Source organism: Protopterus annectens, chromosome 6.part0 (assembly GCF_019279795.1).
Source record: "Protopterus annectens isolate FY-2018-M chromosome 6.part0, PAN1.0, whole genome shotgun sequence".
Lineage (NCBI taxonomy): Eukaryota > Metazoa > Chordata > Ceratodontiformes > Protopteridae > Protopterus > Protopterus annectens.
In genome coordinates this window covers 746,981,921-747,004,634 of record NC_056737.1, presented here as the reverse complement: position 1 = coordinate 747,004,634, position 22,714 = coordinate 746,981,921, and the positions used below count along the sequence as shown (strand labels likewise).

Below are 22,714 nucleotides of genomic sequence, written 5' to 3'. Positions count from 1 at the left end.
GAGATGTGAAGGGGTCATCCTATAAAGGAAGAACACACGGGGAGTAGGGTTGAGCATAGGCAGCAAATTAGTAGGACCAGTTACTCATTTTGTCTGCAAAAATGCTTCACAGAGAGGGTTGTGGATCTATGAAATAGAGTACAAGAATATCCGGTAAAAACTGAATCCATCAAAACATCCCACGATAGCATGATACAGGTGGAGAAAAGCGGAATGGAGAAATGACTGAAAGGAAGGCTGTTACATGCACTTAAAAAGCAGATCACACTGTCTCCTTAAGCTATCAAGCAAACATAAATTAATGTCATCTCTGACGTCTTTACTTTGACTTATTAGAGTGCCTTACTTTACCTTCATAACTTTTAATGTTCACACCATCATTTCTTCCATTACAGTATCTGGTTATCTGTTTCATAATGACAGCTGGCTTTCAAATGAGCATTTTCCCAACTCCAAAGCTGCCCCTCTGCCCCTCTACTATCACTGTGATCATATGAAGTTACTAGGCTAATGGCCCTAGGGCCCTTACAAGCCTAGCCAAGTTCTACACTTATTTCCCTATGTCTCTGCTCTAATACAATAGTCTGATGCGCTTTGTGTTTCACTCTTGCAGTCCTGACTTGTGGGATTTCCCGACATGTAAGCCCTTGGCTGGCCTGACTGCCAGAGTAAAAATCTCCATCGTCATTAGGCTGGCAGATGTCCTACCTGACTCCAGTACTCATGGGTATATAGGAAGCCAGCCAACACTATGATATCAGTATTTTCTTGCCATCGGAGCCTGAAGCAGTATCTCAAGCCTTGGTCAATCTGCACCAGAGAGGTCACCTTAAAGATAAGTACCCCATTGGGGAACTCTTTTTTTTTTTCCCTTGCTTTAACTCATGTCAGATACGTTTAACAGTTGTCTCCACTGTGGTAAGCAAATCCCACACCAAGACTACCATTCACTGTATGTCACTTGCCTAGGCCCTGATCGCAACGTTCCTATTTGTTGTTTCTGCACCTGTTTCAACTCTAGGACCATCACGCATACGGCCAAGATCTTAGCTAGGGGTCTTAGTCTCCCATCTACTTTGCATCGTCCAATGGTGTCTGCCGGTCATCCTGAGGTTGAGCTCCTTAAGCATAGGAAGGTTAAGGACAAAAGACCCAAGCTTAGGGCCTCGGGTGACAGTCGTTCTCCATCTGCCAGTCCCCCAAGGCTTGTTATCTTTGAGGACGGCGAGGTGCTTTCGCAGGTGGTGGTGCAAGCCCCTGTTGAGACCTGTCTGGAGTCCAGCATGCCGTCAGGTCCCTCATTTTCTACACAGGCCTTTATTCGTAGTTTGTTGGTCGGATCCAGGGTCACTCAGCAGAACTCTGCTTCCTACAAGCAACCTTGTAGTGGTGACTTCCATTTGCGGCATCAGTCTGTATCGGCTCATCCTTACAGAGAGACTGGCATCAGGATTGCAGATGTACCTAGGCCCAAGGCCCAAGCTACCTCTAAGAAAGGTTCTACCTCAGATCCTACATACACAGGGATATCAACCTACTAAGGTTAGCTGAAGACCTTATGTCTATAGTCAGAGCTAGGCAACTCCCCTTGAAGTCTTCCTCGGGTAAAAGGAAGGGAGATCCTACCTCTGAAGATTTTTCTGAGCCTCCTGAGTCTGATGAAGATTCCGACCAGCAGGAATCTGTTTTTGACAAGGGACCTTTCTTTTCTTCCTTTGAAGATTCAGATTCTGAAGCGAATCTGACTTCAGCTTCACCTCCTGAAGACATCACCTTTGGGGAAACTCTCCATGCCATAAAAGGACATTTCCACTGGGAGGCCCAGGAATATACACAATCAAAAAAGGGGGTTAGGGAGTTTATTGACTCCCAGAACACAAACCTTTGGCTATCCTTCCTGTGTTGGAGGGTTGTAGAGGATGTTTTTATGGATTCTTCCTTGAATCCATATTTTCTTTCTCCAGGCCCTTGAAAACCAAAGTTGTACAGGGTGCTGGACTCTAATATCTCTTCAAGAATCCTTCTGCTGATCCAGAGGTTGTCACTCCAGGACCCAAAGGAACAAGGGCTAGCTCTTCAAAAAATCCTGCTGACAAAGAAAGCAGGGCCCTTGGCAGTTTTGGAAAAAAAAAAAAGTTTATACTTCTGCTACTCTAACCATGAGGACCCCAAACTGCCAGTTTCATATGATCAAATTCCAGCAAACTATTTTAGATCAAATGAGGTAAAAGATTTCTTCACTGGAGGACAAGAACATTTCCAAGGAATTGTTGGACCTTTTTGCCATTCTAAGTCTCAGGTGGATAGACACTCTATACTGCAGCTATGGTGCTATGGAGGCCTCCAGCTGAGTTGCAGTCTCTGGATGCCCTTCTATTCCTATGTTGCAGTATTCTTGGTGTGGGATTTCCCACCTCAGGCGACCCGTATGTCTTCTCCTATACAAAAGCTTGGCTGTTGTAGTTGCGTGGGACGTCACACGTAGGGCCATAAACCAGGGGCCTTAAATGTATCGTCTGCACACACAGACCTCAGAACTTTTCAGCCACAAATAACCGTCACATTGTGTGCTTTGCTCCTTCACCACCCCCGTTGGGGGTTTTTCTTCTTCGACTTCTAGCTAAAGCTTGGTTTGTTGTAGTAACCTTTAGCAGATGTCAGCAAAAAAGGGTAAATGCCAATGTGGGTGCCACATGCCACATAGATACACACGACCACTGCTTATTCTGCTTAAGCTGAGAGCATGACCATACTTTTTGCTTGCTCTAACAATCCCTCATTCCTAAGACCCTATGCCAGCCGTTTGGCTACTCTCAATCTTTATCTAGAAAATCAGCGACTTAAAAAAATTAGTCTAAGGATGGATCCCATTTCGGAAGCTCCGACTGAACCTCCGTGGAAGAAGGCCAAGATTCCTAGGCCCACTTCCACTGATTCTCTGCTTTTGGACACCCTGCCAGCTGCCAATTTAGGATTTGAGGGACATCCGTCAGATCCATCTACTTCGACGGTGACCTTCGAGGAAACCGCTTTTCAGTTGATAACTAGCAAAGCCAATGAGCTTACTCAGACATCGGTTACAGCCAAGGTCGAGGGGGGACAAAACACAGCCGGGCCTCCAACCGGGATCCCTACTCTTGACACCGCTACCCTTAGCCATGCACCTAGTTCCAGTCCTTTGCCTAAGGCTACTCCATTAAAAAAGAAACAGAAAGCCAAACATCTGGCTACACCCGCTGAAGACCTACCTGATTGGCAGTCTGTCACTTCATCTTTGATGCAGGCCTTCATGGCCCTTAGGCCCACAGCCTCTTCTCCATCTACCCTTCCTGTCCTCAGCCCTAGGCCTGCCTCTGTCTCCTCTCTTCTACCGCCCAGTTCACAAGACGGGGAAGAAGGGCTGAAGGCTTATTATTCATCTTCAGATGAATCAATCCCACATGCCTCCCAAATAGCCTCTTCTCAAGAATATTACTCCCCAGATGAAGAATTCATCGAAGTGGACTCCCCTCCAGAGGATATCACTTTTGGAGAGACCATAACCAAAATGAAGGAATACTTCAAATGGGACACCTCACAAATGTCTGATACTCAAAAAAGGTATTTTTAATTGCTGCAAGTGGAACTTCCCTCCCCTTCTGCCATTCTTCCTGTCATCCCTGCTTATTTAGATGCCTTTTCCTCAGCATTTAAGACCCCAGACTGTCAGCCCCCTGCTCCTAAGAGGCCAGATCACTTCTACAAAGTGCCTGATGACCAGAAATCTAGTCAAACCACCCCTGGCAGACCCTGCTGTGATTGCAGTATCTCCAGATAAACAATACAGACTGATTCCATCTGCCTCTCTCCTACCTACAGATAAGGACAGTAAAACTATGGATAGAATTGAAAGAAGGTTTACACCTCTTCCATATTGGCCTTCATAGCCATCAACTATCAAACTCATATGACCAAATATGCTCTGGACCTTATCTTTCAAGCCTCTACTCTGCTGGCCGCTACTCCAGACTGCCCCACTAAGTCTGACATAGCATCTAAACTATCTCTGGCTGCCCAAGTAGCCAGACATTCCATTAGATGTAGTTGTGATGCTGCAGATGCCTCTGCACAGTCTGCAGCCTCTGCCTCTGTACTTCGAAGATATTCATGGTTATGTCTACAACACTTACCGGAGGACTTCAAGTCTAAAATCTTAGATGGTCCTCTAGACCCTGACTTGTTGTTTGGTAAACAGTCAGCAGACCTTTTTAAAAATCTGCAAGAAAAGAGTAAGGACTTGCAAGACGTCAAGCATCTTCGTGTGTCTCCTATTCCTAAATGTTACAGGAATTACCTTGCTAAAACTACATTTGTAAGAAGAAATCCCTCCTCTGCTGGACCTCCCTCTTCTGGACACAGAAGATGGGCCAGAAGACAAACCTCTTCCAGGCCAGCTGTCTCACAGCCCCCCACTAGACCTCCCTTTCAAGACAGAGGAGGACCAACAATGCATGACTGCCTTGCCCACCTTCCCCTTTCTGTCTGCCTCTCCCACTGCCTCCCATTTTGGAAAACCATCACTACAGACAAATGAGTTCTGGCTATAGTTCAAAAAGGATACTTCTTTTCTTGGAGAGAGAGTCCCCCTTAAGGGGCGTACCCTTCCCCCCAAGAAATCAGAGACACCTCTTCCCACATATTTTACAAGACCTTCTGAACCTGGGAACAAAAGAACCTGTCCCTCCAGAGCAGGAAGGAAAAGGCTTCTACTCAAGACTGTTTCTGGTCCCCAAAAAAGATGGATCATGGAGGCCCATTCTAGACCTTACTTTTCTAAACCTATTCTTAAAGGTTCCCACCTTCAGAATGTTGTCCCTACAAAATGTACTCCCTCTTATGCCAGCCCAGGCCTTCATGACCACACTCGACGTGAAAGAAGCCTATCTGCATGTCCCCATACAGCCTTCCCACAGGAAATTCTTACGTTTTTCTGGACCCTCCTCTCACTTTCAATTTACAGCATTGCCCTTTGGTTTGTCCTCTAATCCCAAAGTGTTCACAAAATGCCTGGCACCTGCCATAGCCTATTGCAGAACACAAGGGATTCAGATTTACCCTTACCTGAACAACATCCTTATTCTAGCAGAATGCAAGGAAACCCTGCAAATCCATTTACAGTTCACCATTTGCCTACTTCTAAGACTGGGGTTCACTCTCATCTTGTAGAAAACACCAAAAGCCAGCAAGATAGTGTCACCGTTTATTCAGAGGCAAAAAGAAGGACAAACATGTCCAAATTCAAAAACTCATACTAGTTTCGGCACCAGCCTTCATCAGTGAGTAAAAATCATCCAAAAATCCATAGTCAACGTCAGTTTAAATATTGGAATAAACCAATAACAATACAGACATTTGCATATAGCTTCCAAGTAAGATTTAAAGCAACATGACACTGTACATTGAGATATATATATCCCCATACAATACAGGTGTTCCAAAGCTGTAGTTCTAATAATGAACTAGAATAACATGAAACAAATAATGGAATATTATTTCTATACATAAGTATAATATAGTCTTAAATTGCAAAGGGAAAAATATAAATAAAGTGTCATGTAATGTACAAATGTATCAAAATAATGAGGTGGATTATAAATGGTCATTGAGACCTGGAGGAAAAAGGGCTCCTAAGTGTGTGATCCAGTATCTTTCCTTGTGGCTCAGGATACCTTGCCATCCTGTCTGGTTTTGCCTATTCCCTGTGATTTTATCTATAATAGTAAACATAAACTGAGCACTGGGATGTTTAACTGTATGTAAGTATAGGGCATTAGATGCCTTATGGTTCCGTATGTCGCTACGATGTTCCCCAATTCTGATACGTAGTGAACGTGAAGTCTTGCCAACATAGAATGATTTACATTGGCATGTAGCCAAATATATAACCCAGCTAGTGGAACAATTGCCAAAAACCTTGATATCATACACTTTGCTGGTGTTAGAGCTCGTAAATTGTTTGAGCTGATTAACATGAGCACAAGATACACAATGTCCACACCTGAATGTTCCCAATAATTCATCCCCCAATATGGTAAGTTGTTTGTATTTGGCTGCCCCACTTTCTTTGTGTTTGTAATGAGAAAACAGGGTACCTAATGTTTTTCCACGTCTAAATGAAAATGAGCATTGGTTGTCTAAAATCCCCCTCAAAAAGTCATTTGCTAATAAGATGTTCCAATTTTGGTTCACCGCTTGCCTGACAGTCTGATGATTTTTACCAAGTGTAGTAATTAATCTGACTTTAGAGCTATTGATGTTTTGACTTTTATCCCTGTATTCCAACAATGTCTTCCTTTCTTGGTTGTCAGAATAGGTCCTGGCTAATTCAATGTCAGAAATGCAATAGCCCCGGTCCAGAAATCTAGTTAGTAAATCTGTTTTGGCTGTAGAATAGTCCTGTGAACATGAATTGATTCTCCGAATTCTCAGATATTGAGATTTGGGGATGTTCCGGATGGTGTGGCGTGGATGCATACTATGAGCATGTAACAGGGTATTAAACTGGGGATATTTCCGATAAATTTTTGTATTGAGTGTGTTATCAATGTTACGATATACTGTAACATCCAAAAAGGTTATAACATCTCTATGGAATGTGATAGAGAATTCAATGCCCCAAATGTTATTATTTAGATGTTCCATAAATTCCTGTAAATAGTTCGCATCCGCACGCCACACCATCCAACAATCATCTAAATATCTTCTCCATATGTCTATTTCCACAAGATATAAATTATGTAAAGGGTTATAAATCAGGCATTCCTCAAGGTAGGCCATGAAAAGATCTGCATAGATGGGGGCAAAAGAAGCCCCCATGGCCGTACCTTGTAGTTGCCAATAGCAATCACCCTGGAAATAGAACACATTTTTGTTCAAAACATGTTCGGTGAGACAAATAAGCAAAGTGTTGAAACCCGGAGAATATAGTTCTGACTTAACAAGCCAATATTCAACAGCCTGGAGCCCAGCCCAATGTGGAATACTGGTATAGAGGGATTTAACATCCAGTGTGCACATTATCCAATGGGGTTCTAGTTGGCAATCTTCAATGATTTGCAAAAATTGCGTGGTATCCTGAATTCTTGCTCTAACTAGGGACAATAATGGTTTTAAGAATTGGGTTAAAAAAGCAGACAAGGGTTCTGTAAGAGAGCCATGGCCAGAAACTATAGGCCTACCTGGTGGATGTGTGAGGGATTTGTGTATTTTGGGTAATAGATACAAAATTTGTCTAGCCGGTTCCTTCACCTGTAAATGTTGAACCGTTTTGTTCGTGAGTATACCCTCCTCTAATGCAGATTGTAAAAAGACATCTATCTCTTTTTTAAATTTCATTGTTGGATCAATGTCCATTTTCATATAGCATTGTCTGTCAGATAATTGTCGTAAGCCCTCATTTATATAAAAGTCCATGTTTAAGATCACCACTGCACCCCCCTTGTCAGCTTGAACAATTGCTATGTTTTGATTGTTTCTAAGTTCTGACAAAGCCACTCTTTCAGTGGAACTAATGTTATCCCTACCAGTAGCAACTTCAAAAAGAGGAAAATGTAGATCCTTTAACACAGCTTGTTGAAATATCGCTACATTCTTATTCATAGGTGGCTGAAATGATGATTTGTGGAAGGTGAAATCAGTAGATCTTTGAACATTAGAACTATCCTGTTCTGAAAAAAACAGTTTAAGGTTGAGTCTACGACAAAAATCAATAACATCTAATGAGGTTTGGTATTCATCACAAAAAAAGCTAGGAACAAAGTTTAACCCTTTATTGAGAACTTGTTTTTGTTCTGATGTTAATACATGATCCGATAAATTCAACACATTTTCAAAAACTTGTGTGTCTACTTGAGTAGTGCCTGAATGAGTCCTGTCATGGAATCTGTAGATATATTTGTTCCTATGTTTCCTCCCCCCTCTGGATTTCCTACCATGTCTAAAGGGTAATGAGTGTTGGTTTTCTTTTTAAGTGGAGAATTGACAGTGTTGGCATATTCACCGTCGGTGTTGGATGACTCCTCCCCTGAGGTACTGGTTTGAAAGTGGTCTCTATTCTTTAGTATAGATCTGGGCCTTTTTCTAGTCCTGCCCCTGCCCATAGTAGGGACATTATCTTGAAACCTCACAGATCGTTGTACTTGAAATGGGTGTCCCCTTTCATAGTCATTGCTATCTCTATTAAATTTCTTTATTTTTCTCTCTCTGATGATTTTATCATAAGATGTTAATTCCTTGGACAACTTGTCTATATGCTCAAAATATTTGGGACTCGATTCATATTTTTTACATGTATTTGCTAGATTCTTAACTTCTGAAAGACATATATCTATTGTTCTTTCATAATAGGAAGCTAGAATCTTAACAAAAACCATGGATCCTTCTTTAAGTGCTACATCCCATTCTTCATTAAGCCTCTCTTCAGATCTGCTTACAAGTGGGTGCAATTTTATCCGTAGTCCTCTAGGTGCAATATTTTTATGTAAATAGGCTTTGAATAGCCGGAGATGCCAAATATTGGCTCTTAATCCTTTCAAACCTTTTTCCAAATCCCGAAAACAAAACTCACAATTGTCTGTGGGATTTGTAGCAGGTTGAGTGGGGTTGCTGCTTGGGGCTTGGTTAACGCCAAAAATAGCCAAGTCTTCCCTATCAGCACACAGCCCCTCCAAGATCTTGTCTAGATCCATACTAACTGACAAATGTCCAAGGAGCAAACAAAAAATGCAGTACTACAAAAAATAGCAAAAACTATGAAATTAGATAGACAGGGACAGGGCCAGAACTACCCAGAAAAAAACATCAGGAAAACTGTGATGTTTAAATACCACTCAGGTCAGTTTCAAATCAATTTGACACTCAGTGTGTATGCATGAGGAATCATCCAAGGATAAATAGGTTGCTAATACCCAACCAATACGTTATCTGTCAAAAAATGGCACCAATATAATATTGTCAATTTCTAAATATATTTAGAAGCTTTACTCCAGACCTAGATCAAATATTGTCCTGTGAGCATTAATAAAAATCAATATATATATAGAGTTAGTCACTGACAAATCCTATTAGCATCTCTACACTGTCAACCATGTGTGATTAGCTTGGTATCAAAAAGAGGGGTTCAAACCCATAACATATATGATATAAATATGACGTGCGAACAGTATCATAAACAAGACATCAATTGGACTCAACCAGTATACACCAAAAGTTCTACTACATTCCCGTAGAAAAACTTACTTGACTGTAATACACACAAAAATGAAATGTATTGTTGTCAAGAACCATTTCAAAATAATGAGCTAACTTTTGGGTGCCCATAACATGGTTATAACCACTAGACAAAACCTGTCCTACACCTTAATATATATAAGACTTATTAAGCCAGCACTGTGCATGCTGCTCAAGACAAAATGTACATGATATGAAACTCACATCTATGCACAAGCAAGACCACTGTTAATGTAAAAATTATTATTAGTGTGCTACAAAAAATGTTTGAAAAATGCTTCTAAAGAGATAGTGCAACCACCAGCACGATTATAAAATATTGTTGTAATATACAGGACCAAGATTATTCCTTAAAGTAAATATAAAAAATTGAAATCATTGAGGTGGGATATTGGTATTAATATAGTTCCAAGCAAAATTCCTTATATAGAGATATTTGCATTATTAACCAAAAAATGGTATCTGTGTAATTACAGAATATGAGATCAGTATGATGTAATCAAGTTCTAGATAGTAGACCCACTCATACCAAAATATCCAAATCCCAAGCAATGGATATAGGTATGTATATACCAAAACAGTAATATTGCTCTGGAACCACCAAATCCAATACCAACCCCCAGATAGTTGAATTTCTAAAATACTGTAAAGAGTATTTATTCAAACTAAATATATCAACAACCCAAAAATGTAAAGCACTAGATCCTTTACACAACCAGTTTGAATTGGAATAAGGTCAAACTTTCAATAAGTACAATAATCATGCCACCATGCAATATAACCCCAACAATAAACTGAAAACAAATAAAACATTATTTAAAGGTAGTTGCACTAAATGATGATCATTAAACGTGGTCGATAACAAAAATCGCTTGATAGAATGCCGTTTTTAACAATAATACATACACATGATCTATGTCAAGTTGTTAAAGAAAGCAAACCATGTATATTGAGTCCCAAACAGTCAAATAGATGAAGTTCCACATAAGCCGTGATTCCTTATGACATGTTCTGTTGTTAGCAAGTCCCAATACTTGAAAAGTGAAAAGAACAGTCTTGATGTAACGCCCCAAAATGAAGTCCAACCCAAACAGTATGACTAAATAATAGCAAAATGCCAGTCCAAAACCTGTAAGCCTGAAAAGCACAAAGTTTTGTAAAGTCCAGCCCAAAAGGGAAGCTATACACTGCAATTCCGTTTCGGCTTATCCAAGTGTCGATGTATCCACCAAATAGTGGTAAACAGATGACAAGCGGTAAGAAAATACAGCCAGAATCAAGTTAAAGATGGCGGAGCCTTGAGTCGAGGCCCGATACCCCCTGCCACAAGGCAGAATACAAATGAGCACAGCACCCTGAGCATAAAACAGGAATTAAGTTAGTCGGCTCGTCTCCATTAGTAAGCAGAATATTAATAACCACAAAACTGGACAGTACCTTTGGAGCCGTTCAATATCTCAAAACGCCAAATGTAATCCAAACCTCATGTGAGTACATGTAGCTCAGAAGTGTCCCAATTGGTTGTACACAAAAGTAAAAAATAGACAATGGTTTCAAAAGAAACCTGGACTCATCAATCCAAATTGACGTTCACTCTCATCTTCCCAAAATCTTCCTTGACTCCAGAACAAGACAAAACATTTCTGGGTTGCAGGATCAGGACAGACATAATGAAAGCCTTTCTTCCCCAGGACAAAGTCAACTTCTTGTCCTCCCACTTCAAAACCCTTATGCAGACCGAACAGATAACTGCAAGGCAATTTCTATGAATCTTGGGCCTAATGGCAGCCACCATTCCCATGCTACCACTAGCCAGAATTCACATGCGAAAGCTGCAGTGATATCTAAAAAAATGTATGGTCATAACACCAGCATCCTTTAGAGCAAGAAATTACCCTATTGCCCTACCTACAATCAGAACTAAAATGGTGAAATTCAACTGAACCCGGGCTTTCCACTGCAGTTACCCACCCCAAAACCAGTTCATGCATACAGATACATCGGACCTAGGATGGAGAGCTACAATGTCAACCTACATGGTAGAAGCAAAGTGCACCTTCTATAAAGAACAAACATATCAACGTGAGGGAAATGACAGAAGTCCTTCTGGCATTGAAAGCTTCCTTCCCCTTTTACAACCAGGTGTTCTTCTAATAATAACAGACAATACCACAGTTATGTGGTACCTCAACAAGCAGGAAGTGATAAAAGCCTACCACCTCTGCAGACTAACCTTACTAATCTGGGACCTAGCCTCACAGCACAACTTGTTCCTGCAGGCATCCTACATCTCTTCGCAGGACAACAAACAAGCAGACCTTCTCAGCAGGACATCCTTTCCAAATCATGACTGGATGCTGGACAGGAATGTTTTTATAGATATTGTCCACCAGTGGGGCACACCTCATGTAGATTTGTTTGCCTCCCCACAGAACAGACAAATGCAGACTTTCTGCTCCAGTCCCCACTCTCCACTAGCATGGAGAATGGACACATTCAGCAATTCATGGAAGGGGCGGTTTCTGTATGCCTTTCCACCCTTCCCATTAATTCAAAAAGTCCTCCTGTAAATCAGGGGAGACAAACCAAAAATCTTGCTGGTGACCCCCTACTGGCCAAGGCAGCACTGGTTCCCCCTACTTCTCAATGTAGCCTTCAGCAGTCACCACAAGTTACCTGACAAGGTGGACCTTCTGACACAACAAAAGGGAAACCCTCATTCACTCACACTTGCAGATGTTGACACTGACACTGTGGGTGATAAACTTTTAATTCCCTTCAGGCACCACTACTCAGAAGACGTGGAGGCCAGGAAACCTACTATAAGGAAATCTTAGTTAGCTAAATGGGAGAGATTTTCCAAATGCTGTCTGAGCAAGGGCATCTATCCATGCATCACAGATCCACTCCTAGTTCTTGCCTATGTGTGTCAACTAGTTAAGCGGGGACTTTCATACTCTTCAGTGTAAGTCCACCTTTCAACAATTTCGGCCTGCCTGCCACTAGACCATCCCCTACTAGCCAGGTTTGATGTTTAGCTATTCTTAAAAGGGGTGTTGCACATCAGACCACCAAGCAAACCCATTCCACCACTGTGGGACCTGAACTTCATCCTCAGAAAACTCACTCAGTCCCCATTTGAATCTGCTAGAATGGCTACTCTGCAGATGAACACAAGGAAGACAGTACTGCTAGTGGCTATAAGTTCCACCAGGAGGGTGTCAGAATTACAGGTCCTAATGGCCTGCCCTCCATACACTACCTTGCACAAGGACAGGGTAATCCTACGAACCAACCCTTCCTTTATGCCTAAAGTGATCAGCGATCTGTCCTTAAACCAATCTATTCATCTAACCACCTTCTTCCCCTCTCCCACCAATGAAAGTGAGAGAATACTCCACTCCCTGAATGTACACCGACAGCTAAGGTTTTATCTAGATAAAACCAAATTCATAAGAAAATCCAGTCTGCTTTTTGTTTCCTTCCACCCCAGGGCCCTGGACAAGGCAGTCTCCAAACAAACCATCGCATGCTGGATTAGAAAAACTATTTGCCTATGTTACTCGCACCATGGCAAAAAAACTCCCACAGGGAGTAAATGTCCAGTGGCAGCCTCCAAAGCCTTCTTAAAAGGCCTGGACATTGCATCCATCCTGGAAGCAGCCACATGGTCCACCATTCACACTTTCACCAAACACTTCAAGCTAGACAATGTCTGCAGAGCATATGCAGGTTTTGTGAGAGCAATTTTGCAGGGTTTTGTGGAATCAGCTACTTCTACCTCCTCCCTTCCTTCCATCTATGCTGTGGTACTCTCCCACACCAAGAATACTGCAACATAGGAATAGAAGGACATAGCATACTTGTGTAAAATCTTACCATAACCATAGATGTCCTTCTCGTCCATGTTGCAGTATTCCTCCCCCCCACCTTAACCCCCCCTTCTCTATTCTCTCTCTCATTATTGACCTTAGGTCTCCTGGTGGTTATACCCTACCCTATGACCAATTTAACCACCAAATGGTTCTTTGATCCTATGGCTGACATCACATACTACTCTATTTCGACCTGTCCTACTGGGCTTTCAGGTTCTGAGGTCTGTGCATGCAGATGTCACATTTAAGGCTCCTGGTTTATGGCCCTACATGTGACATCCCATGCAACTACAGTAGCCAAGATAAAGCTTTTGTATAGGAGCCAGCATACAGGTGGCTTGAGGTGGGAAATCCCATACCAAGAATACTGCAACATGGAAAAGAAGGACATCTATGGTTATGGTAAGATTTTACACAACTATTCTTTCTGTCATTAGAAGGCATGCTTGGCTTAGGGAGTAGACCCTTCCAGACCATGGCAAGTCCAACCTTCTGGATACACTCCTGGACAAAGACCTCCTCTTTGGGCCAAAAGCTGAAGCTGTGCTCAAAAAGATGGAAGATAAAGCTAAATCTGTGCAGACTATTAACAACTTCCTCTAAGTCATCCTCTTACGTTTAGCAGGGAATTTCCCACTAAACACTGATCCTTCCCCTCTCAGTCAAAAAGCAGGCAAAGGAAACCCAGGAGGGAAAGATCTCAAAGGCAGCACCAGTCACAAATGGCAAGGCAGTGGTCCTCAGACAGAGGAGTTCTAGGCCACAGGGTCCTGGCAGAGATCAACCGTGACTCTCCCATGCCCCCACCGTCTTCCAAAAAGATTGGAGGAAGACTAGGAGGAAGGCTATCCCTGTTCAAAGAAAACTGCTCCCTCATCACGTATATTCAGACAAGTGGGTTCTGAGTATTATCTCAAATGGTTACAGGCTCACTTTCAAAGAGCCATTAAGATACTACGGTTTCCCAGATATTCCACAAAAGCAAAGAAGATAGGCCCTTTCTCAAATTCTTAATCTGTGCTCACAGGGCTCAGTGGAACCAGCCCCAGAAAACCAAAAAGGGAAGGGGTTCTATTCCAGGCTTGTTCTGGTTTACAGAAAGGATGGCTCTTGGCAACCTGTTAGAGATCTCTCCACCCTCAACCAGTCCCTGCTGGTACCAAAATTCAAAATGTTGAGTCTTCAAAAGCCTTTATCCACAATAGCTCCCCAGGCCTTGATGGTCACCCTGGATCTAATGGATGCTTAGTTGCACATTCCTATAGAGAAATCATGCAGAAGCTTTCAACTTTTCAGAGCAAGTACCAGTCACTTTCAGTTCTCTGCACTGCCCTTTGGCTTGTCTACTGCTCCCAGTGTTTTCTTAAAGTGGTTAGCCCCTTCTGCAGAACAAGAGGGGTCCACATTTTTTTCCTTATCTAGATGACTGCCTTATTCAAGCCACTAGTCTGTCAAAGTTCGTCAGGGATCTATCCTTTACTCAGAACCTCCTCACGTCCTTGGGGTTCACCATAAATCTAGACAAATTCAACAAAGACCCCTCTAACAGGATAGTTTTTTTTCGGGGGGGGGGGGTGTTCTGGATTGATTATTCCCTTCAAAAGACATTTCTCCCACCAGAAAAATTTTCCTTTCTGACTCATTACTTCCAGAACATCATGCAGAGACAATATCTTTAGCCAGGGAATTCCTCAGAATAGTAAGCTACATGGCATCTTGTATCCTTATGATCCCTCTGGCCAGGCTACACATGAGGAAGCTCCAGTGGTACCCCAAAAATGTGTGGTGCAGCACTCTCAATCCCCGACAACTGAAATTTAGCTGATTCCTTGTCTCAAGGAGGGATTTGCATGGTGGGCACAGGCTTGTGCCTAGAACCTGTGTCTCCTTCTCAGGTTCACCCCTCAGGGTCAAACTTTAACCACAGATGCTTCAGTGACATCCAGGATGGGCTCATTTCCAGCACCTTCAGTCCCAAGGCATATGGGAAATTTCAGGTCGGAGACAAGCACATGAACTGGAAAGAACTGATGGCAGTTCAAAAGGGCTTTGTAGCTTTCAAAGAAAAATGGAAACCAGGGGTCCTACTAGTTAGAACAGACAACACCACAGTTATGTGGTACATAAAGAAACAAGGTGTCACTCACTCTTACCCTCTATTTTGACTAGCTATGCAGATCTGGGAGACAGCTCACTCTCTGGAGTTGCATCTTATGGCACAATACCTTCCTAGGGTCCAAAACAGTCTAGTAGATCACCTCAGCAGGAACTTGATGGATCCTCATGAATAGCATCTGCATTGGGAAACATTTCTCAGCATAGTCCAGAAATTGGGAACCCCATAGATAGACCTTTTTGCCACCAAAGAAAATGCTCAACTAAAAAGATTCTGTGCCAGGAGCAAACTGCTCATAGCTTGGAAGACAGTTACTTTCTCGTTCCCTTGGACCTATCTTTTCTTTTATGTGCCACCCCCCTGCTTCTTCCTACTCGAGCCTCCTAAAAATAAGAGAAGATGGCCCAATAGTCATTTTGATAGAACCAGACTGACCCAGGCAGCACTAGTATCCTGTGCTACTAAGTTTAACCAATGAAAATCTGTGGCAGTTACCCATAGCCGGCTTTAGGCACCAGCGAACCCTGCGGTTGCTGGGGGCCCCCTGTTCCCGGAGGGCCCCCAACCACAGCAAGTTACTTTAAACTGATATTTTATAACATGTCTGTCAAACCAACAAAAGCTAGTACAGAAATCCTGTACACTTACAGAAACAGGTGGCTAATAATAACTCGTATATCTTCTTTAAAATTCAAAGACATTCTGGTTATAGTAGCAGTGTTTTATCAAGTAACATGCTTCACATTTCTGTTAAATATTTTAACACTGACATAGTGCCCCTAGCATAGTTAAACCCTGCTGGAAGACGGTCTCTCCACTAAAATTAAGAATATAGCCATCTTTAGGTACCTGCAATACCTGTGGCTGCAGGGCTCCCTTAATCATCCTTGGGCCCCACAAAAGCTGCTGCTGTTTGTGGAAAAAATGAGGAGAAAAAATTTACTAATTTCCTGATTATGCTCTTTTTCCTTAACAGGGCTGTGACATGACCCTTTAAGGATAAAGTTGATAATGAACATGAACAAGGTAAGCAGTAGACAGGTCAGCAGCCCACTGTGACTGATCTCAGTGCATATCTTGGATTTTAAGAAGAACTGATGCTTTTGATCTTCAAGGATGGTTTTCTGCTTCAGGGAGTTTTATAAATACTGGCAGAACATCGGATGCTATAGTGTTCAACTTCATTGCAGAAGAATTCTGCACAATGCTAAAAATAATAGCAGAATAAAGGCTCAGAATCAGGAACATGTTTTAAGTATTGCTGTAATTCACTTAAAAGTTAATAGAATAACATATTTTACATCAACAATAAAAAGTATAAAACTCTGATGTCTGAGTTTATTGACTGTCTGTAGTCCTGAATAATCTACTAGCAAGTCAAACTTTTTATGAAGGACAGAGCAAAATTATTAGGAAAAAATCAGGGAAGGTCTGTAAAATCAGGGACAGTGATGCATTGTGACTTAACTGTGCTGCTGCTGCTGTTTGAAAACTGCTAAACAGCAGTCACTGATCTGGTGTGCCATTACCAGTGTTGCACAAAGTATTGCTATTTGTGAAATGTATAAAAAAATAGTATTGTTATGGCTTATGCGTGTGTGTGTGTGTGTGTGTGTGTGTGTGTGTGTGTGTGTGTGTGTGTGTGTGTGTGTGTGTGTGTGAATGTAAAAGATATCACAGATTTTTATATGTGCACACACCCAATAATGCAGACACACATGCATTATTCTTCTGGGTATAAGTAAAAATGCAGATACAAAGTAATTACATTTCAAAAGTAAGACACAAAATACATCATGGAACATTCAGACACTTAGATCTTCTAGGAATCTGGTGGCCTCCCACTCTCCAGTTTGTATAAATGGATGCAGAAAGGCCCCGTTAATCATCCTTGATTGTGGGGTGGCCCACAAAAGCTATTACTGGTTGGGGAATGAAAAATGTATTAATTTTTTTATTACATTCTTTAACATGAACAGGGTTGTGATATGACTTTTTCAGGATAAAGCTGATAATGGGCTCTGCTCTCAACCTCACCCATTCTAAAACTGGCCCTGCTAAGATGTGTGTTTACAGAAAATTGATGTAGGTTATGGGGGGTGCTGGGATTTGTGTAGTTATTGCTGCTTTAATTTTTATCACAGGCAAACTTCTAGAGGTGTGCACAGGAGGTCATTATAGCTTGTATTGGGCTGGGGACAGTGTAGTTATTGTTTCTTTTACTTTTGTCACAGACCCCAGAGGTGTACAAAAAAGGTTGCTGTAGCTTGTGTAGCAGCAGTGTACTGTCAGAACTCAACAAAGTAGAATATATTACTATAATCATTATGTTTTTCACGTTTCTCACAATCACACATCAGGCACGTATACAGATGACTGCCTTTGGGGGTTGGGGTGAGGAGGAATGCTACGCATATATCTGTCAGCAGTCACTTGAAATACACGACTGTGGATATTTGAAACTCTGCTTTCATCTCAATCTAAGGGAAGCACAGGCTGTAACTGCCTTTTTTTGGGGGGGGGGGGGCTGTATTCCCAGGTAGGACCTGTGTGTCATCATAGCAATTGTCTTGTTAGTGTAATGTCAGCTTCTGTTTTGTCAGCTTTGAACGTTAAGCCTTGGGCACATCTTAGGTCTCCCTTGAGATAAATAAAAATAAGGCTGAAATTCTTTCTTTACTCATGATTTTTATTTGGACCACTGTTGGATTAAAAGGTTGGGAAATGCTCTAAAATGCATCCCAGAGAATCTGTAACCCCTGTAGCTTCTGAGGGCACCATATTAATTGAGTTATTTCCTAAATAGTTATTGCTGCTTTGTCTTTTTCCAGTACTCAAAGAGGGAAGATGCATAGAAAGGATACAAAAAAACTAAAGCTGAACCATGTTGAATATCTTTCCTTAATCATAATTTCTGTTCAAGCCATAATTGGACGAAAAGGTCATTTCAGAAGGGAAAAAAACCTTTATAATGCACATCAGAGTACATAGAAAGTCATGCCTTCTTAATAAAGCTGAACAGCAAGACACAATGTGAGAAGAAGAAGAAAAAATAATGTATATGGTATGGAAAGTGTGTGTGTGTGTGTGTGTGTGTGTGTGTGTGTGTGTGTGTGTGTGTGTGTGTTCTGAAACTGAAGGCAGTGCGTAGGCAGCAATTTCATGTAAGTTCAGTCCTGTACATAGAGTTATTGTAATATATCATTGTTGCAACTAAATGCCAGTAACTGTGAATATCCCTTTGTGAGATGGGCCAACAAAGTGTTGGTAAGTGCTTTGTAGCCAGAGGTCAGTCTGTGTGTACTACTCCTAAAAATTTGCAGCATGAACTAAAGGGTTACTTAGTAGGGGTGGCAGTGACAGGGTGATAGACTCAAAGCATCTTTGGGTCCCCAATTTGACTCTTGCTAGGAGCCCCCAGAATCCTAACACTGGCCCTGCAGTTACCTCAGAGAATGGACCTTCTTACTCAGGACAAGGAGAGGTTTGTGCATCCCGATCTGCAGACTCTCAGTCTCTCAGCCTGGGTAATGCACCAGCATCCACCTCCAAGCATGCCCTAAGCAAACAAGTTTAATACATTCTCAAAGAGGCCAGAAGAACTGGTACTAGGAAATCATATTCATCCAAGTGGAAAAGATTCTCCATATGGTGCCAGCAGAAAGGCCTCAATCCTAATTCAGCCAGCATCTCTGCTGTTTTAGAGTACCTAGCTACCCTGGTTGACAAAGGCCTATCCTTTTCTTCCATCAAAATTCATACCTCTGCCGTTTCAGCCAACATCTGTGTTCTTCCTCCTATCTTTTCACGTACACCCCCCCCCCACTGAAACAGTTTTCTAGGGGATGTATCTACATCAGACTCCTCAAGAGGCAACCCACACCTCCATGGGGCCTCAATTTTGTTCTGGAAAAAATAACCCTACCCCTCTTTGAACCAGTAGCTTTTGCTGATCTAAAATTTTAACTTGGAAGACTGCCCTTTTACTGGCTATCATCTCAGCTTGGAGGGTCTCTGAGCTGCAAGCTCTCATGGTAGTGGAACTATTTCTCATAATCCCATCCATACAGAGTGTCCCTCAGGACTAACCCATCCTTTATCCCCAAGGTGGTCACAGACACATCCTTAAATAACCTGCCCATCTTATTCCCCAATCCTCAGAATCAGGGGGAGAGAATCCTTCATTCCTTGAATGTGGATAGACAAATCCATTGCTATCTTGACAGAACTAAATTTTTCAGAAAATCAGACCAAATCTTTGTGTCCTTTGCCACTGGCTCTGAAGGGAAGCCAGTTTCCAAACATGCTATTTCCAAGTAGCTATTTTACTGTATTTCCTTTTGCTACAGCCATCATGGTAAAACACCACCTAAAGCTGCCAGGACTCACTCTCCTAAGGCCACTGCTACCTCTGCCGCCTTACAAAAGGGAGTCTCCACCAAAGACATTTTGGAAGCTGCTACCTGGTCAGCTGTGCATACCTTTACCAAACACTACCACTTATCAGCCTTTTCTACTACCACTAAAAGAATCACAGACCTAAAGCAGATGCCCTGTGCTGACCCATCTAAAAAAACTCCAGCTGTACTCTGTCGCATATCATCTACTCAGAGGCGATCTCTGCTTAACATACAAGGCCATGTCAAACCCAGAGCTGTTGGACATGCTACACTTAAGGAAATCCCAATCCCTCAGAGCCACACGCTCCAGGGATCTAAACCTTGTCATCACAATGAACAAATCATGCTGGAGGGATAGGATGTTCTTCGTGTTTCACTGTTGCAGTCATTACATTTGGGTAATCTGCTGGCAGGTTGCCCTCAGTCAGCCTGGTCTTGGGTTCTGCGTCGGTTGCTGTCCCTTCTTCCATGACGTCTGATATCTTTGCACTGACTGGCTCCCTGTATACCTAAGCATACTGATGTCAGGTAGGACATCTGGCAGCCTAAGGAGGAGGGAGATTTTTACTTTGGTAGATGGGCCAGCCAAGGGTTTACACGTCAGAAAATCCCACAAGTCAGGACTGGAACGGTGAATACACTCGAACATCTACATTTTATAGTAAGTGTACACAAAACTACTTTCTCTTTTCCTTTATGTGAATGGTATACTTCCTACAGCCTGCCTCATGGCAAAATGGCAAAATGGGCTTTTGTGACAACGAAGGCATAGCAAAGCTTCACATGCACTGAAGTTTGCATACATGAGTTTACTAACTGTATTTTCATGGAAGATCTTTGCAAATGTTAGTCGTAAGTTACTGGTCTCGAACATTACCATGGCATACTGTATATCCAGATAATGAAGCTGATGATGCATTGGATTTAGTTGCTAGTTTTTATATGTAAACGGCTCATTTTTTGTTGCATTTGCATCCCATATTAAGATTTCACATCTGATATCAGAAGTAGTCTTTGTAACATTACATATTAAAATTTCTTCTCACCACTTCAACTGACGCCATGTAATGTATTTAGCACTGGCAGCAAAAACTGCATTCGTCTTTTAACTGCTTTTCTTTTCCTCGTGCCTTACTGTAGGAGTTCGTCAAGGCAGTAGTCATGTCCATTCTCTCTCTGTCTCTCATAAAGCAGGGAGAGACACTTCTGAGACCTTTGTCTCTATTTTCTGAGTTATGAGTTGAAACTAAACTGTTAAATTTTCCTTTCTGTTAGAATTATCGGTGTTCTCTACTGTACTATTTTTGACAAACTATTCTGAATTTGTAAGCTGTCCTAAAGTCAATTAATAACAAATAACATTGCAGAGCTCATTGGTCGTAAAGATTCTATCCAGATATTAAAAAAAAAAGAAAAGAGAAACAGCAGAGGGTGCTGTTTGCCTAAGTAAAGCTGATTTCTGAACGTTGTATGGTTTGTAACACAAACCAAGTTAACAGCATCTTTTTGAGACCCGAAGGAGAGAATTCTCTGTTTTTAAGCAGTTGACTGTGCTTGCCAGCTTTTAATTTAGACTGATTTTGAGGCTAAGTGGGAATATCCCTGTAAGCATACCTCTCAGACTCTTAGTTCAAGAAATATGGGCATAGCCTAAAATAATGAGGGGACAAAGGCCCAAAAATAGAGACAGATTTTAAATACTACTCTTGTAAACTAAGAAAGTTGATAGACTAACAGAATTTGTATTAGTATACATTTACTGACTCATATGATGTTTGAAACTCAAATGTATGTCATTATTTAGTGATTTCATTACTCAGTGATTTGCCATAAAACTACAGATTTTATGAGTAACAGACTAAAAATATAAGGGGAAATCTGGACATTTGAGAGGTATGCCTTTGTTTAAGTTGCTGATTTGATAATTTGACAGTAATTAATTTAAAATGGCTGTTCTGTGAACATGGTATCCTGTTCTCCATTGGTGGTAGATACAAGTTTTTCACAAGCTAACAATTTTAAATGTGTTAGTCTCCATTGTCATGTGAAGTTAGACCCCCTCTGTTTTTCATAGTCTTTCAGTTGAACTGGGAGAGTTGATATTAGAACACACTGTGACATTTAAGAAAAAAATGGATAAATAATTTTGGTCTAAAACCTTGACATCTTATTCACTTTGGTAGCCTTATCTTTAAGCATTGTCTGTTTCTTAGTTGTCTAAATATGTTTTGAACTGAGCTCTTTTCCATTTTATTTAGGTAAACTGTTTCACATTGATTTTGGATACATCCTTGGACGTGACCCCAAACCCTTACCACCCCCAATGAAACTAAGTAAAGAGATGGTGGAGGGGATGGGTGGTACACAGAGTGAGCAGTACCAGGAGTTTCGCAAGCAGTGCTATACTGCGTTTCTGCATCTGCGCCGGTAAGTAACAAGTAACTTTCTGCGTGGCTTGGCTTTCTGTAGCGTGTGATGCTTATCCTCACTTTAAACCTTTGTATTTGCTATTCAGTTAACATGAGCATACACTGCAGGTATTTAGTAAAATTGCCCTGATTCTCCGCAGTCATTATTGCACACAGCGTTTGTTGTTGAGGAATGAATGTAGTTGAGTTTCACATGCACATTCTCTTGTGCTTTCCACCTAAATAGATCTGTATTTTTTAGTAAGTTTAATAATATAATTTTATTATATTTATTAAAAAAAAAGTTTGCAGCAATGTAGGGTGCTGGTGGAGAGGATTATTTCTATCAGCTGTTTGTTAATGAACTACTTCATTTAGTCCAGGGTTTGATTTCCTCAGCCACCATTGATTGTTTATCAGGAAAGTCTGACTGGGTCATGAGGTACCCATTTTCAGCAGAGGCCCAGGGAGAAAAGCCCCAGATACCTGTGGTTAACAGAAAGTCATAACATTCAAACGCAAATATGAAAACATCACATTAGTTTGTCAGAATAAAAACTCAACAGACATAATAAAGTGATAGTGTTCAAGCATAAATTAAATGGAGATTTTATTTATATATGTATATATATATATATATATATATAT

The 22,714-nt window shown here is 41.5% G+C and overlaps 1 protein-coding gene across 1 annotated transcript in view; it reads left to right on the top strand.

Annotated features, from left to right (window-relative positions):
- Positions 1-22,714, top strand: part of PIK3C3 (phosphatidylinositol 3-kinase catalytic subunit type 3) — a gene marked incomplete in the record, with an annotated part of 1,653,126 nt that overhangs the window by 1,367,155 nt on the left and 263,257 nt on the right. The window contains 1 exon segment of the mRNA XM_044074431.1: positions 21,917-22,085. Coding sequence (XP_043930366.1) covers positions 21,917-22,085 — 169 coding nt within the window.